At 52.6% G+C, this 14,894-nt stretch overlaps 6 protein-coding genes across 6 annotated transcripts; 4 read left to right on the top strand and 2 right to left on the bottom strand.

Moving 5' to 3' along the window:
- The first annotated feature begins 997 nt into the window (after positions 1 to 997).
- Positions 998 to 3,221, top strand: BDZ83DRAFT_85910 (uncharacterized protein). The gene has a single exon (XM_060515959.1). It carries the CDS (start codon positions 1,224 to 1,226, stop codon positions 3,078 to 3,080), a length of 1,857 nt encoding a protein of 618 aa, XP_060368945.1. The 5' UTR covers positions 998 to 1,223; the 3' UTR covers positions 3,081 to 3,221.
- BDZ83DRAFT_748699 (uncharacterized protein) lies at positions 3,203 to 3,721 on the top strand (the record flags this gene model as incomplete). Its single annotated transcript, XM_060513655.1, has 1 exon — positions 3,203 to 3,721. The coding sequence occupies one exon, from the start codon at positions 3,203 to 3,205 to the stop codon at positions 3,719 to 3,721; it is 519 nt and encodes a 172-aa protein (XP_060368946.1).
- A 1,321-nt stretch (positions 3,722 to 5,042) lies between these two features.
- On the top strand, positions 5,043 to 6,123 carry BDZ83DRAFT_607350 (uncharacterized protein). The gene has a single exon (XM_060507426.1). It carries the CDS (start codon positions 5,446 to 5,448, stop codon positions 5,752 to 5,754), a length of 309 nt encoding a protein of 102 aa, XP_060368947.1. The 5' UTR covers positions 5,043 to 5,445; the 3' UTR covers positions 5,755 to 6,123.
- Positions 6,124 to 6,305: 182 nt separating this feature from the next.
- Positions 6,306 to 6,674, top strand: BDZ83DRAFT_748700 (uncharacterized protein; the record flags this gene model as incomplete). The annotated part of the gene is made up of 2 exons (XM_060513656.1): positions 6,306 to 6,352; positions 6,521 to 6,674. 2 exons carry the CDS (start codon positions 6,306 to 6,308, stop codon positions 6,672 to 6,674), a joined length of 201 nt encoding a protein of 66 aa, XP_060368948.1.
- A 623-nt stretch (positions 6,675 to 7,297) lies between these two features.
- BDZ83DRAFT_569513 (integral membrane channel protein) lies at positions 7,298 to 10,987 on the bottom strand (the record flags this gene model as incomplete). The annotated part of the gene is made up of 4 exons (XM_060504204.1): positions 7,298 to 9,104; positions 9,155 to 9,223; positions 9,271 to 10,618; positions 10,693 to 10,987. 4 exons carry the CDS (start codon positions 10,985 to 10,987, stop codon positions 7,298 to 7,300), a joined length of 3,519 nt encoding a protein of 1,172 aa, XP_060368949.1.
- A 1,468-nt stretch (positions 10,988 to 12,455) lies between these two features.
- Positions 12,456 to 13,699, bottom strand: BDZ83DRAFT_727622 (uncharacterized protein). The gene is made up of 2 exons (XM_060512789.1): positions 13,462 to 13,699; positions 12,456 to 13,056 (listed from the first exon to the last, which is right to left on the bottom strand). The coding sequence occupies exons 1-2, from the start codon at positions 13,542 to 13,544 to the stop codon at positions 12,810 to 12,812; spliced, it is 330 nt and encodes a 109-aa protein (XP_060368950.1). The 5' UTR covers positions 13,545 to 13,699; the 3' UTR covers positions 12,456 to 12,809.
- Positions 13,700 to 14,894: the final 1,195 nt, after the last annotated feature.

A 14,894-nucleotide genomic window follows, 5' to 3' on the forward strand; every position in this document is an offset into this window, starting at 1 on the left:
AAAGAGGCCTATCTAGGCGGCAGAAGACGGCTATCAGCGGACCCCAAACACACTCCTGTTCCTTCTTCCTCTTCAAAGGAAATGAAGGTGATGCGGGACAGAGTTGATGAGCGCCTATCAGCCCAAATCAGGCAGTAGTAATTGAGCAAAGCCACGGAACTGTCACCCAATGTACTGGCAGGCCTCACTTCGAAGAGATGAAAAAAATTGAAAAAGTATCTACTCCTCGTGGCTTTGTAGTAAGGCGGCCTCTTTAAAAACCACCGCACTTAACCAAGGTTTCCCAAGACTCATCGATACTTTGGCCTCCTTGTCGCTGTTGCCTGCTCGAATGGCCAAAAGTGGGGGAAGCGGGTGACGTACCTTGTGCTTACCTGAGGTGCCTCCAAATACCACGCCCGGGGATCAGCTTTCAGCTCCGTTCCGGCCGGCCGGCGCTGTGTGGACCGAGAGCTGGAGGTCCGGTCTGCTTGGCCCCACTTCCAGACCGACCGGCTTGACAAAGCGACTCTTGAAAGAAGAAACTCAATCCCTTCTGTTGGAAAAATCTATTCTGCCTGATTGAAAGATACATCGAAGAAACGCCACCTCCTCTGTGCATTCACACTGAGCCAGGGCTCAATTTCGACTGGCAAACACAAGCATAACAGCATAAACACTTTAGCTGACCGCATGCCAGAATAAACGACAAGTGCAAAATACTATGTTCCAAGCGTATCGACGTGATGTCGTTACGGCTGTTCCTCTACGTTTCTCCATACTTCGTGCATTGATATCTGTCATTAGGAGCTTGCAATGGTGCTGGTACCCTTTTGATACCAACGGCTGATCGCATGTGCTTCATTTGTACGGCATTAAATAGAGAATTCTATTGATGGCTCACACAGTGAACGGGATGATGAAGAATTCAGAAGAATGGTCCCACTCACTGTCTAGGACCTAGATGCCTCAGCTTCCAGTGGTGATTAGTCGTCCGACTGATGGCTACCTACCTACCTTACCTTACTCACAGCACTCCGGGCTTCCTAAAAGAATCCAAATTTCAAGCTTACAACATCAACTTCTCAATTTTCTTCAACTCAAACAACATAATTTTCTCCCAAACTTTCCCGACAACTTTCACTCTAACGGACACGCAATTACTGGGAAACCTTTAGGGTGCCTCTGCCTCCAACCTTACAAACTCCTGCTTCGATGAATGATACCTCATCCATTGACTTACCATGTCGGATACACGCCCCAGATTCTTTAAAGTACCAGGGGGCTGGCTATGGAATCAAGAAGAACTCGAACGATCCATACGACCACCGCCACATGACTGCCCTGACTGTCAGATAGGGTACTACACCGAGAGCCAACAGCATACGTACAGCCATTCCTACCATCACAGTATCTCAGATACCTCTGCAACCAACACAGCGTCTACATACGTCAAAGCAATTCAGGAGAGCAGAAAGCACATCACCAACCGTCTTAGCTCCCATGCTGATCTCCTTATGAGCCGCTGGCGGAAGCGAAGCCAGGAAAAACGTCGCGAGCTACTGCACAAGGCCGTGCCTGAGCTCGAGGAGTCGCAGTGGATCAACTCCAGATACGGATATAGCGACGAGAAGTTTCGATACGGTGAGCGAACTGTGCAAAGGCGACGCCAACTCCTGGTTCCATGGCTCAATGTCGAGGTGCTCAAGACGAGCCCGGCCATCCTGTTCGCCCTCCTCCATTATCGGACTCTATATTCGCCAGAGGACTTCGCTCCGCTAGACTGTCGTCAGATGGAGTTATCGTGGACCTCTGGAAACTTTGATGTCGAATTCTCTGCCAAGTGCGTCGTCATGTCCGGACCGAGGTACGGCGAGATTGTCGACTGGGACGCCCAACAGGCGCACTCCGGATACACTCTGGGCTTTCCTCGCGCGCGACTTGTATTCGAGGCCCAAGTCTTCCTCATGGACGTTCTTCTTAGAATCACGGATGAGATTCTCGAGGGTCCAGATACTGCAAGTGCTAGTGCGAGGACGGATAAGTGGAGGGACCTCACGTCGATCGGATTCCAATACCCTGGGGAGACGGAGCTCTGGTCTCCCTACACCAATCCGGCCTTCTCTCGGCCTCCCAAGCTCGACATGGGCTACATCTTATCCATGGCCCAGACGCGCAAGGAAGAGGCAATTGACCATCTCATCGATCTTCAATGCGACCCAGGATATCTTCGCCGGCAAATCAAGGGTCTCTTCAGCACCACGCTCTTTCGCGCGGTAGTTACAGAGGACGTGGCAATGATGTTGGCTTACCATATCTACATGGAGTATCAAAGATACTACTGGTGGTACTGGATTGAGGTTGAGTGCAAGCATGTGCGGGATCTACACGACATATTTTCAGACAGTACGCATCCCGGCCAGACAATCACTCCCAAGTATGACCTGGCACTTGGTGCTTTGGAGCTTCTCCTCGCCGATCAAGTCCTAGAGCGGACTGAACGCTTCAGGTCTCTCATGCCCTGGTCTCCGGGACAGGCGAAATACTACAAACTGCCCAAGAGACCTGGCTTGTCCCTGAAAAAGATCCTTCGCGGCGTGTCGCGGGACTCGAATCCGGATACAAAGGAAGCTCTAGAGAAAGACCCGCTCGATTGGTGCCTCCATCAAATGGCGGGCAAGCCTGATAACCAGACACACATTGATCACGCCATACTCTTTGCAATGATTGACGATCATCTCGCCAAGAACAACAGAAAGGAAGCAGCCCGTATCGATGAGTTCCTCTTGCGCGAAATGGCAGACATTTCTGCCCTCCATGAGTCATTGATTTCTTTGCGCCTCAATCGACCTCGGAACACCTCCAGAGAATTTGAAGATGTGTGTCGGACGGAGAAGCGTGGAATGTGGAGATATGTAAAGAACGAGCCCAAAGAACACTCGTGGCAAGATTTCAAGAAGATGGGGAAGCCACTTGTAGACGGCTTCTACAAGGGAAAAGCTCCCAGCGGCGCGAAAAACAAGGCACGGCTGCAGCAAAGCCAGACTATGCGAGGCTTTGTCGAGGGATTCTTCAAGGAATTGGGGAATTGGGCAACTTAGTTCTGGAAGATCTCGAAGGAACTGGCCTTGAAGCGGAAACCATTGAAGAGACTCTGAGTGTTGTGCTTGTTCAGAACAAGCCAGAATATCTGGAAGCAATTTCTCGACAAGAAGAGGAGATCATGACCAAAATCACCGAGGCCGAAAAGCCTGCCCCCGACACCTTTCTAGACAGAAGCAGTGGAAGAGAGGGATCCATTCGAGCTGGTCTGGTCGAGACGAGTCATCGAGAGAAAATCAAGACCCGCCCCGATAATCCATCCTCGAGCGTCCAGCCAGTCGATGATCCGGAGTCACTCTACATCGCCACCCTTCCTATCGAGCCCGCCACCCGACTTCGCGTCTCCCCGCGCACTCTTGGAGTGGTCCACCTCATGTACCCTGATGCACAAACAAAGCCGAGAAACATCACATGGGATGACTTCGTACACGCTCTATACGATGCTGGTTTTGTTGCGAGCAACAACGGCGGTTCCGCGGTGCGGTTCGGGCGAGGATCCGGAGGTGATTCCGGCGATAAAGGGGCCATCATCTTTCACAAGCCGCACCCGGTGCTGAAGATCGATCCAGTCATGCTACATGGCATGGGAAGGCGGCTGACAAAGTGGTTTGGTTGGAGTCGTGACTCATTCGCTGCTTGAGATTCACAGGAGGGTTAGAAAAGAGTTCCGAGGTTGGATGAGGTCAGGCTCAAGGCATGCTGATGGAATCCAATGGCGGCTTCTTGTAGCACATGTACGAATAATCTTGGGGTTTGTCCAAGTCAAACTGCGACGAGGGGGGGAGATGAGGCGTTTCGTGATGGTAAATTTTAGGGTTTTATAGGATACGCTCTCCACCGTATGGTGTGCTGTTTACCCTAGGTACTTCACATTAAATCGTACTAAATTGCCAAAGGAATGCTCTAGATCAGCTCTATGAACTGACCATGGACTGGACGGTTAGGAGCCAACTTTTTCCAATTCTTGCTGATACGTTGCTTCCATGTCTGATTTTAACATTTGAAGATCTAAATATTTGCAACACATGCAAGTGATAATCTGCAAGGCACGTGCCTATGGGTGAGGTGATGGAAGTTGAAGGTCGGGTTAAGCCCCGGAGCGGACCCCGAATACCGGCCCCACTCATCCGTTCCCCCAAAAGCCGGCTGCCGAGGTAACATTCCGATGGATCGTGTCAGAACCATATCACTCTCCCCAAAATGTGATGACATTGACGAAACCTCGGTCACTCATGAATCATAGGTTGATAAGCTTATTCAACCCTGACTCACACCCCACGAATTTTCAATTGCCGCATCATAACGTAGGATTCAGGAAGCTCCCGCAGAAAAGCTTGTTCCAGAAGCAAGGTTAGGTTGCTCAGGCAAGGTAGCTTAGCTGCCCGCTGCCAAAAGGGTCGCTCCGAGCGCTGATGCATCCTTTTCATCCGAGCACCCTCCCTTCCAAAAGAGGAGAGATGGAAGGGGAGTAGGGGAGAAAAATGTTGGAAAGGACAGAATGATCCCCTGCCTTCAGGGTATCCCCGATGGGCAGTCGGTGTACATAAACTTAGTATCGTCAGTTCATTCTTATCCTGCATACACGTCGCCTCCCATTCCTCTCCCCCAGCTTCCCACAGCTTGAAGCTTCGAAGCTTCAGAGCACTCACTCCAGAGCTGCAGGTTTCCTGAGAGCTCCCCCACACATAGCAGAATCATCGACTTACTCGACAGCCTAGCAGGATTCTTATCAGTGTGGCATTGTTTCCAAGTTCTACTCCCTGCCCCCGCCGTCGGCTGAAACTTGGCCCAACTCTAAGACCAAACAATCCAAACCAGCGAAGCGCATGCTTCCGCATCACGCATTGGATGCATGCGCAACTTGCGTCTAGCTGCGCACACGTACCGCCAGTTGGCGCCGTCTCCAAGAAAGTCATCCAGTCTAAGGTACATTAGCAGTATTACACATATCTTACTACAGTAAAAAAAAAAAATCATCTCCCTTTTGTCCGAATACCTTCTGCTTCACTCGACGTCCCGAATCCATCCTCAGTCTTCTTTACATCCCCAGATACGCTTCGTCTTAATCTCTTCCGTCTATACCTGTATCAGTCAGGTCGTCCGTCCCTCAGCTATTGGTACTGACCGCCATTACCTTTTCAAAACCTGTGCCACCCGCAAAACCCCATCCCCCAGGATTAGGGTAGCTGGGCGCAGGTATCAATTTACCCCATAGACAAGGTCTCGGCTCGGCTTCCAACCCAACACCAGCCAAGCTCCAAACCCCAATCGTCCAATCACATCCCCTGACCCCAGAAATCAGATACCGCACCGCCCGCCGCCAACCTGCGTGTCCCGCATGTCGCGTGTCCCCCTTCCCCCTCCATGTCTCCGTGCCTTCAGCTCCCTCCCCCGCCAAAGTTCTCACACGCCACCATCAGCAAAGCACCGTACCGCTGCCCACTGCCCACTAGGTATCCCATCGCCACCGGCTCCAGACCAACGTACCACCCACTCACACTGCCTCTACCTTCCACTTCCGTCTCTCCCTATTCGCAGCAGCAGCCCTTTTGTCCCTGTCCCTTTCCCTTTCCCTTGACCGCACCACAAAACCCATACCACGGCATTCGTTCCTCTCGTCAAACCCACCCCTCTCAGGATTCCCATCACCGGTCTGTCAGTCTCAGGGTCTAGACACAAACACGCTCACACTCTGCTGATCCGAGCCACAGTCAGTCAAAGTCGCAGTTCCAGTTCCTTTGTTCTTATACTTATCGGTATCTTACCTTAGTAATAAGTACCCCAAGACAAGACAGACTACCTTACCTACCTATCAATCGTCCGATCCCCAAGCTTCCTATGAATACAAACGCACACACCAAGCGGCACTAGTGACATCTTCCCCGTCCTTCCCCAACAAAAACACTTTGTGTGTGTGTGTGTGGGTGTACCGATGATGCCTCCCCCTCCCCTCCCTCCCTCTTCCTCTCCACGTATGCCGCCGCCGCCCCCCGGCAAAGCTGGGGAAGAACCTACCTTAGCTAAGAGGCTAAGAGCTATCGAGTATGTCGAGTCGTCTACTTAACTGGAGACCCCCCCCTCCTCGATCTTCTGCTCATTGACCTATACTTAATTTTGCCATTACCACCTCGAAACGTGAAATACCATCGTGAACAAATCAATTATCCTCAGCCAATCCCAGCCAACTCTCATACAGCAAAGATATCTACCTACCTGTCGTCACCATGCAACCCAAAGCTGCAATGCCCGTCCCTCAGATCCGCCCGGCAATGTACGTCTCCCCTCCTCCCTCACTCACTCCCTCTTAAAAAAAAAAAAAAAAAAAAAAAAAAAAAAAAAAAACCACCGACATTTCCCGCCGAAACCCTCATTGTCCTCGTTATCCTCATTTCATTCTTAAACCATGAGAGAAAATAAAGCTTACGTCCCTAATACGCAGCCGCCACCGAGGCCTCATCGTCGTAACCGCAGCCGTCACAGCCGTCGCCGTAAGCTTCAGATACACCGCCCTGTCCCGGAGAACAAACGACCAGAACCAGTGCTCCAGCAATCCCTACTACGTCAGCGTCGACCGGAGCGGCGGCGGGATCTAGAGTCTAAGAAACCCTCGAGTTTGGAAAAAAAAAAAAGACAAAAAAAAAAAAATACACACAAAACCATATACCCAAACGGTTACGAGACACGGATTGGTTCGGTATAAGGGGAAACTGGGAATAACGTACCTTAATGAGTATTGTCACGGCGTACCTCACAACTCGCCGCAAACGAATCACATTTTTAAACGGTCGTACCTGAGGAGCATATCAGTTGGGGGCGATGATCAAATTGACTTTTTATGTAAAGTATGAATACAGGAGACTTGGATGATCTGTAGTGGGATGGGGCACTCAGATTCAATCCAGAACCAGATCTATCAAAACAACAGACCAAAAATTCCACAATCATTACTCAATCCACATGTCCAAATGCAATCGCAGCCAGCTAACGATGTATATGTGGCATGACTCGAAAAAAAGACAACAAATAACACAAATTAAGAAAGGCCGGGAAAACAATAATGAACAAAATACAACGAACCTCTAGTAGAGAGGTCACAAAATCGTCTCTTGGTTCCAAACGCCCCAGCGATGCGGATGCCGGTAATCACCAACCATGACCTTGGTATAGCGCGCCGGAAAATGCCCAGCAAAATACAAACCGCGACTCCCCTCCCCTTTTACATCGAGCTTCGCTTCGTCGGTCCCATACCCGGACCCTCGCTGTCAGACTCGTCGCCTGAGGAATGTGCCGGCTCCTTACCCTTGCCCTTTGGCTTGTCCAAGGGGCCCAAATTGCTCTTACGGCTGGCCGGGCGTTTGCCCGTCGTCCTTCTCACCATCTTTGGTCTATCGCCGCCTCCCTCTTTTTGTCTTGCGATTTCGGGGCTTGTCAGGCCAGCAACCTTTTGCAGCTCCTCGCCTGATGAGTTGCGGCGAGTGGTAGGCGCCGTCGAGTTGGACGTCGTCTTCAGCCCGCGAAGCTCCCTTGCGACGTCTGCGAAACTCTCTTCCAGAGTCTTCATGCGCGCCAGGACGAGCTTGCTCATCCGATTGCTGTCACCCGCATCCTGGCCTCGTCCCGCACCGCCTAGGCGCGCATCCTTCATCATAGCCATAGCCATCTGTGTTTGGAAGCTCGAAGGCATGCCTCCAGTTGGGTCATCAGGAACGATGTTTTCGGACAAAATACTCATGTCAACCGAAGACAACCGTCTGAGGGGGTTCGGGCGCTGCAAGCGCTGATCGATACCCGTGAGAGCAGCTCGATTCGGCGCCGTCTGCACTGCATCCCTTGGTGGCATGATAGGTCTTGGCCGCGTGTTGGTGACATATGTTTGCCGGCGAGGGGAACGATGACCACCAGCTGTAGCCGGTTCAACTACCGTAGGGCGACCGTTCTGCACCCGCGCACGCGTAGGCGGCGGCTCAGGCGAAGAATGAGAGGATGAGCTAGGCGGCCGACGCAGCTCCTGCGGTGCGTACAAAATGGTGTTTGTTGACATTGTCCGGCTGTGCGGCATGCGACGCGCAGAGCGAGGAGTAACCGACACGGAGGGCCTGCCACTTGATCCCAATGATGAAGATGCCGGGGGTGGCACGAATCCCTTGGTTCTGGGAGTGGTATTGAAGTAATCGTCAATCGACGTTTGGTGTATGACGGGGCCCCGACGGCTGTCACCAGCGTTCGTTGCGATATCTTCCTCCTCCTCCTCATCGTTCGTGACAAGTTCATCGTCGCCGTCTGCGTCTGTTTGTTGATTCTCCTCCTCCTTGGCTTTGGCCGCTGCGACAATGTTCCGGAAGAAGGAGCCGATGGCAGGCTGTGAGATGAAATCTGCTGGGTCGCTAGCCGCAGATCTAACATCTGATATCTGACGAGATCTCTGTGTCCGCAATTCTCTAGAAAGGCTGAGCCTTCTATGCCAATCTGGCCGAGCACTGGTGCTTCCGTTCTCCAGGGTCGGCCACTGGGAAAGTTGAAGATGAGGGGAGGGTTCTTCCTCGTCATTACGGTCCATCCAGTTGCGTACTGCATGCTGGGTCTTCTTTCTCTCATTCCGCCTTTGGTTCCGCAGAGTCGCAAGGCCAGGACCTCGTCGGAAGACCTCCTCCAAGGCATGATCCTTCTGGTAACCGGTAATGGATTCTTCGCGAACGCGCACGTTGGGGCTGAAAAGGGCAGATCGGCTTGCTGGGTCTGCAAAGGAAATCGTCCGATCCCGGCCGTGGTGGTGGTGATTTTCAACAAGGTCCGTCGGCTCGTACATTGACGGGGCGAGCCAGTACTTTTCGTACAGGAAGATGAAGAACAGAAGAGGGAAGTGCGTGGCCTTGATGATTGTTCTGTTCAGTCTGACGAAATGCTTCAGTGGCATGCAGTAACGCAAAGGCATCAACAGCCACGCGAAGATGTTTCCTGGTGCAACGTAGGAAAAGAGCGCGTCGTTCTTGACCATGGAGATTGTGTTGATGGCGAAGAGGAACCTGGATGTTGTTAGAAGCGATTTTTCAACGAGGCGTGTCTGATTACTCACTGATGCTCCTCTTTGGCATTGGAGGCAATCTTCATGAATGAGTTGGTCAAGACCGTGATGAGAATCGTGCTGGGTTTGTTAGTTAAAGCTTGTAGCGAGGAACAGACTTGGCTTACACAATGACGAAGTGACACATGATCAGGAAGAAGCCCATGAGGCCCCTCTCGAGCCAGTTATACCCTGGCCACAGTTCCCAAGCAGCCGGAGTAAAGCCCATGAGAAGCTGGAAGATCCGGAAGGCGATGTCGGCAGCATTGTTATTACCGTCAGCCAGAGTGAAGAAGACGAAGAAGCCGCTGCACGAGATGAGGATCAATACAGTGACGGCCACAAGATCAACAGCCATCAAGCGAAACGCAATCAGCAGCTGTGAGAAGTACTGGTAATGATCCAGCACGCTGAAGATACGGGGCAGCAACAAGATGGCATTCGCCGCGAGAACATCGTAGGCAGAGTCATTCCAGTGCTTTGCGTCCACGAGAAAGACCCCATAGACACGCATGAAGTAGTAGACGATCAACAAGAGAAGGATTCCCAAATCGAAAGCGTTCCAGAAGCTCATGATGTAAAGCGAGAACCCCTGTTCGTTGAACCCGACAAGCTCGTCTAGCATGAAACCGGCACTCCAAAACCAGAATATCAACTCCAACGAGCTGATCCGCGCTGCACGCTGGGCCAAGACAGCAAGAAACAGGCCGATGAGAACGAGAAGTGACAGCGTCGAGAGAAAGAACCTGTAGCGCGGCACGCGGAGTCGTGAGAGCTTGAAGAGGGACGCCTGGCGCGGATCATAGAGAACCACACTCCTTCTTCCCGGTACTGACGGCTGCTGTCCCTCCTTTTGACTATTGCCGCCAAGCAGCGGCGTTCTGGAATCGGGCTTGCCCTGACCACCAGGCGAAGAAGGGGGTTCTCTATGCAAGCTGTCTGCAGACGAGTAGAAGCTGATGGCGCCGTTCCAGATAGCCTCCAACTGCTGCACAACCAGAGGGTGTGCGAGGAAGTGCTTTGCAGAAGCACGAATAGCAACCTCGAGTGTCGAAGTCCGGGCCGCGGTAAGGCGAGCCTTGCTTCTTGGATCCGATTTCGGTGCATTTGCTGGCTGGGCACCGGGAAGGCCCTGGAGGGGGTAAAAGTCGTAAGATAGCGCGTCGATAAGCTCGCGGGTGTTATACTCCTTCAAGAGCTTCAAAGCCAACAATTCGCAAACCAGAGCCCTAGTTGAGCTGTTTCCAGCATTGCCTGGGTACATCTGGGCCTCCTTATTGAACTGCAGGCAATTGGCCATGAGGCAGTATAGGGTGGCGCGGTTGAACTGCTGAGTCCTGATCTGCTGTTGCATTGGTTTGACCAGGAACTGGGAGACTTGGGGGGAGCGTATTTGGTCCCACGATAACGTCGTTTCGGTACGGGTCTGAACGATGATGCGAATCGCGTGGGTAATGCTATATATGGGCAAGGAATCTGCAGGCCTGCGGTCAGCTTGAGGTTATAGATTTATAGGAGCAGCCCATGCAGGGCTTCTGGTTGTCTTGTACCGAGATATGTCTCTGAAAAGAGAGGAAGGACAGGCAAGGAGCGCTGGATGCGATCTTCGTCGTCGACGTTGTCGTGGTCGTCCCCTGACTGGCCTAGGCCGTCATCCTCCTCGTCCTCGTCCTCGTCCTCTTCGTCGTCATCGTCGGCCTCGGTGAAGTCTCCGGTTGCGCGTCGTGGTGGTTCGCCAACGTAGTGGCGATAGGCCGGGCCAGGGGAAGGGGATTGCCTATCGTGAAATCGGTCGACGCGACGGCTGCGATTATTCTGCTTGGGTCGAAGCAGAGAAGAAAACATTGTCTAGTGGGGATGAGATGTAGCCCGCCGCCTTATGCTACCGCGTCCTACGGCGCCATAGAGGAAGGGGAGGAGGCAATTCGAGAATGCGCGGGAAGAAGAAGGGGTGGGGGTTTCGTTTTCGCGTAAACACAGGAGTTCGTTTCGAGTCGGTATGCGGTATTCCTTGGGGAATGCGTGAGAGAGAGAGAGAGAGAGAGAGAGAGAGAAAGAAGTCGTTGGGAGCAACACCAGGCCAAAGCAAGGCGAGGAGGGTCGAAAGTAGGAAGTGAGTTCAGGTCGGAATAGGTTGGCCGAGCACAATGGTAAATAAGAAAGTGCTGGACAGACAGGTCGGTAGGCCAGTAGGGTTCCCCGTGGTCAAGACGAAGAAATCGATGCACTGTTTTGTGGGGAAGCTGGCCAAAAGCCTTTCTTCTGGACCAGGAAGAGGGATGTACAGTAAGACCAAGTGACAAGGAGCAAAGAGACTGATCCTGGGAAAGCAAAGAGTAAAAGGGACGTGGGCGAGTGTTAGGAAGAGACACCGGCAAGCAACAGGCGCGTGGAGCGCGGATCGAGATTCTTACGAGGACGATGCGATTTTTAGCGTAGTCGGACAGGTAGAGTGCTAAAAGGCGAGTGATACTGCATAAGGCAGTCGACGCCGGTAGGGGACGGGAAGGCAAGGAACAGGCGAGTAACAGGAAGTCCGTACGGAGTAAGGGCCTGGATCCATGGATGGGATGATGTTCACCTCCTGTCTATGTGTATACTGTAGGCGCAGACGTAACCGTATGCATGTGTAGCCTGTAGGTACTAGGTAAATGTGTATGGGACGTAGGTATGTACGTATGCACCCCAGCTGCAAATGCAGGCCAGAAGCGAAGCACCTCAAAGCAAGATGGTCTGCATCGATGACCTCTTGCAATGAGGAAATCATAGCCGGTGACGATAGCAACGGAGGGGATAGACTGCGATAAGGAGTCTGGGGTTTAGCCATTCATGACCGTTTACCACCCACCATCCGATGTCTTGTCCACACAACCTAACCAACTTCTTTTTCCAACAACCGAACATGCACACATGGAAGTAGGCAGTAGGTACTTGAGTGCGCAGGTGAGGATCGGGAAAGGAAACGCGGCGCGCCACTGGGGCGAGTGGAGATGCAGCGTCGCGAAATGTCGTGGCTCTCGCTCGCATCGTGGCAGGCTGGGCTTGCTCTTCCAAGGATCAAATGGAAGTGAACAAAAGTGACCACGGGCAGTTGGTAGTGATGGAGTAAGTAACGGGGCATCCAAGATCCAGAGCTTCTCGCCTGGCACGCCTGGGCCGCTCAAGAGTCAGGAATGGGCTAGCGCAAGATCCCTGGGGGTGGGAAGTTGGCCTCTAAAAAGTGGGGGGTTCCAACGCTGCCAATGCGCCACAATGGGAAGTGCGTCAGGCAAGATGCGCCCACCTCTCTCTCTCTGCCAGTGCCTGCCTCTTTCTGCTGCTTGCCCTGCTTCACCTCAACTTGCAAGAGCGTCCCGGTCAATGGTCAACGGGAAGGAGCTCTGGAGTGGACAACTGGAGGCAGGCAAGGCAGGGCAAGACCCAAATTCAATGGAAGCTTCCTGAGCCTGCGGCTGCAAGTGCTCCCTCACCCTAGCACACACATCCCGGAATTTCATGATGTCCACGTCCACATTCACGCATCGCCGCAGCACCGCAACTGGGTACGCACCGGGGCCAGTCCGCTCTGCGAAATGACACAATCAAAAAAAGGCCCGGGGGAGCTCCATGCCTGTGTCGACATTCGTTTGCTACCCTGGAAGCCGATCCATCGTCCAGCCTAGACGTCTTAACGCCAAACTACCTCCCTAGCACGAGTACGTAAACCGCCCGAGTCTTTACAAGTCTTTGCAAGCCTTCGTCGCATCAACTTACCAACTACTAGTTGGCCTTGGTGCAGCCGGGCGTGTTTTGCTATCAAAACAACAAAGGGCAAGGGGGAAAACGGATACCTATTACCGAGTCTCCGAATCAAAACTTCCAGTATCCGTGTCCATACCATCCTGACATACTCTGTAATACACCGTACATGCATGCTAATAACATGTCAGTTAAGCCACATTTCTGCAAAGGCACGCACGTACACGAGAAAAGTAAAGACCGACAACGACGACGACGACATCAGATGAAAAACGGGCGAGACATGCAACCGCATGACTTTGTTAGGACGAAAAAGAGGGAGACCCCGACATACAAGCGCCAAACACTCCGACGACCCGACGCACTCAGACACCCGTCCCCGTCCCGCTCTGTCAGACGAGAGACATTCGACCGCCGGACACACAGGTACAGGTGCCTGCGTCTGCCTCTCGTGCCTCTGCATTCACGTCTGTGTCTGCGGCTTCCTCTCCGACATAGTCCGGATCAACATCCGTAGCCTCCTTTTTCTCCCGGTATTCTCTATAGCTATTTTTTAAAAAATAGGCAAGCCATCTCATTACACTCGGCAGCCAAAGGCGAGAATGCGAAGGGGAACGAAGGATAAGACGTACCAGGCAGACCCAGGAGTCGCCGAAGCTGCCATTCAATGCGAGAACCAATTTCGGAATTCGACCTGGCAGATGGGCTGCATCCGCGGCCGCGCATCGTCACTTGACATGCGTGACACACGATGCTTGGATACTGACTGGACTGGGCGGCTGGGCCCTTGTCATGGGTCGATTCTCGGCTCTCCTTCATTGCTTTCCAAAATTGAATCACAACGCCTCACTCGGCATCTTCAGTTCAAGACAGTCACAAAATCAACTCGAACATGTCTCTCCACCGCTAGCCTGAAAACTAGCACAGTTCGCAGGAGAAATAGGGCGAGTCGGTCAGCAAGCAGTGAAGCACACCTCACCTCAAGAGCCCCAGAGTCGCAACAGTGAAGCTTGCGTTGCATCCTCCAGCTCCAAGAGTTCAAGCCCCCCACAGGATCAGCAGCACACCTCGAGCCATTCCCTCGCTTGATTGGCCTACGGGGGCCGTCACCGCTATTGGCATCCCACACACACGGATGCACAGATGGCACCTGTTCTGGCCCAGGGTGTGACGCTGCATTTAGGAGACACCGCCGGGATTTTGCTCTCGACAGGCCCCTGCTTCCACACCATGTCGTTTCTACTCGATGCTACTCCTCCAGTCCTTTTTTCTTCTTGTGGTGTCAATCCCGCCTTCAAAGAACGGGAAGGGAGTGCTTCCCGTTTGCGCTGTTTTGGTTCCCGAGAGCGATCAGAGGCACAACTACTTGAGTTGTAGTTGAGGCAGGCGCACACACACACACATTTGGCTCAAGAACATAGTACGCGTGACCAAGACTCAACGATACCTTCACACAGCTCGCACTTACACAAGGTTGCCGAAATCCTTCTGGAGAGAATGAGCTGGTTGGTGTGCTTCTTCTCATCGACTCGTCCAAGCGATGCACGGAATCTCAGCAGACGCCCGTCATGCCAGGTTACATTGAGACCAACACGGCCATCGGCGATTTATGTCGATTCAGATCTCGAATAGATATTACAGGGTAGAGGCCGCCATACCCAAGCCAGCATCGCGAACTCTATGCGTTCCACCAATTGACCACACCGCAGCGTAAATCTGCAGGCCCGGCAACAGCAGATTTCGCAAATTCCCTCGCATTGCACAAGCCTCACGAGTCAAGCCTCCACCTTGCCGGCCTGTGTTCTTGCTCCCCTTTTTTCCTTTTTTTTTTTTTTTCTTGGCTCCTTTCGACCTCTTAAATCCCAGCTGGCTTAGCCAAGCATTCATGCTCCAGGCTCTTCCGAGACTAGTAAGCTGTCCTGCTTACAGCTACTGCGTAGTAAGCTGTCCTGCTTATCCGTACAGCTAGTAAGCTGTCCTGCTTACAGGGGAGCCGTCCTGTCAGAGATGATGG

This window comes from Colletotrichum acutatum, assembly GCF_030867785.1.
Source record: "Colletotrichum acutatum strain CBS 112980 chromosome Unknown BDZ83scaffold_14, whole genome shotgun sequence".
Classification (NCBI taxonomy): domain Eukaryota; kingdom Fungi; phylum Ascomycota; class Sordariomycetes; order Glomerellales; family Glomerellaceae; genus Colletotrichum; species Colletotrichum acutatum.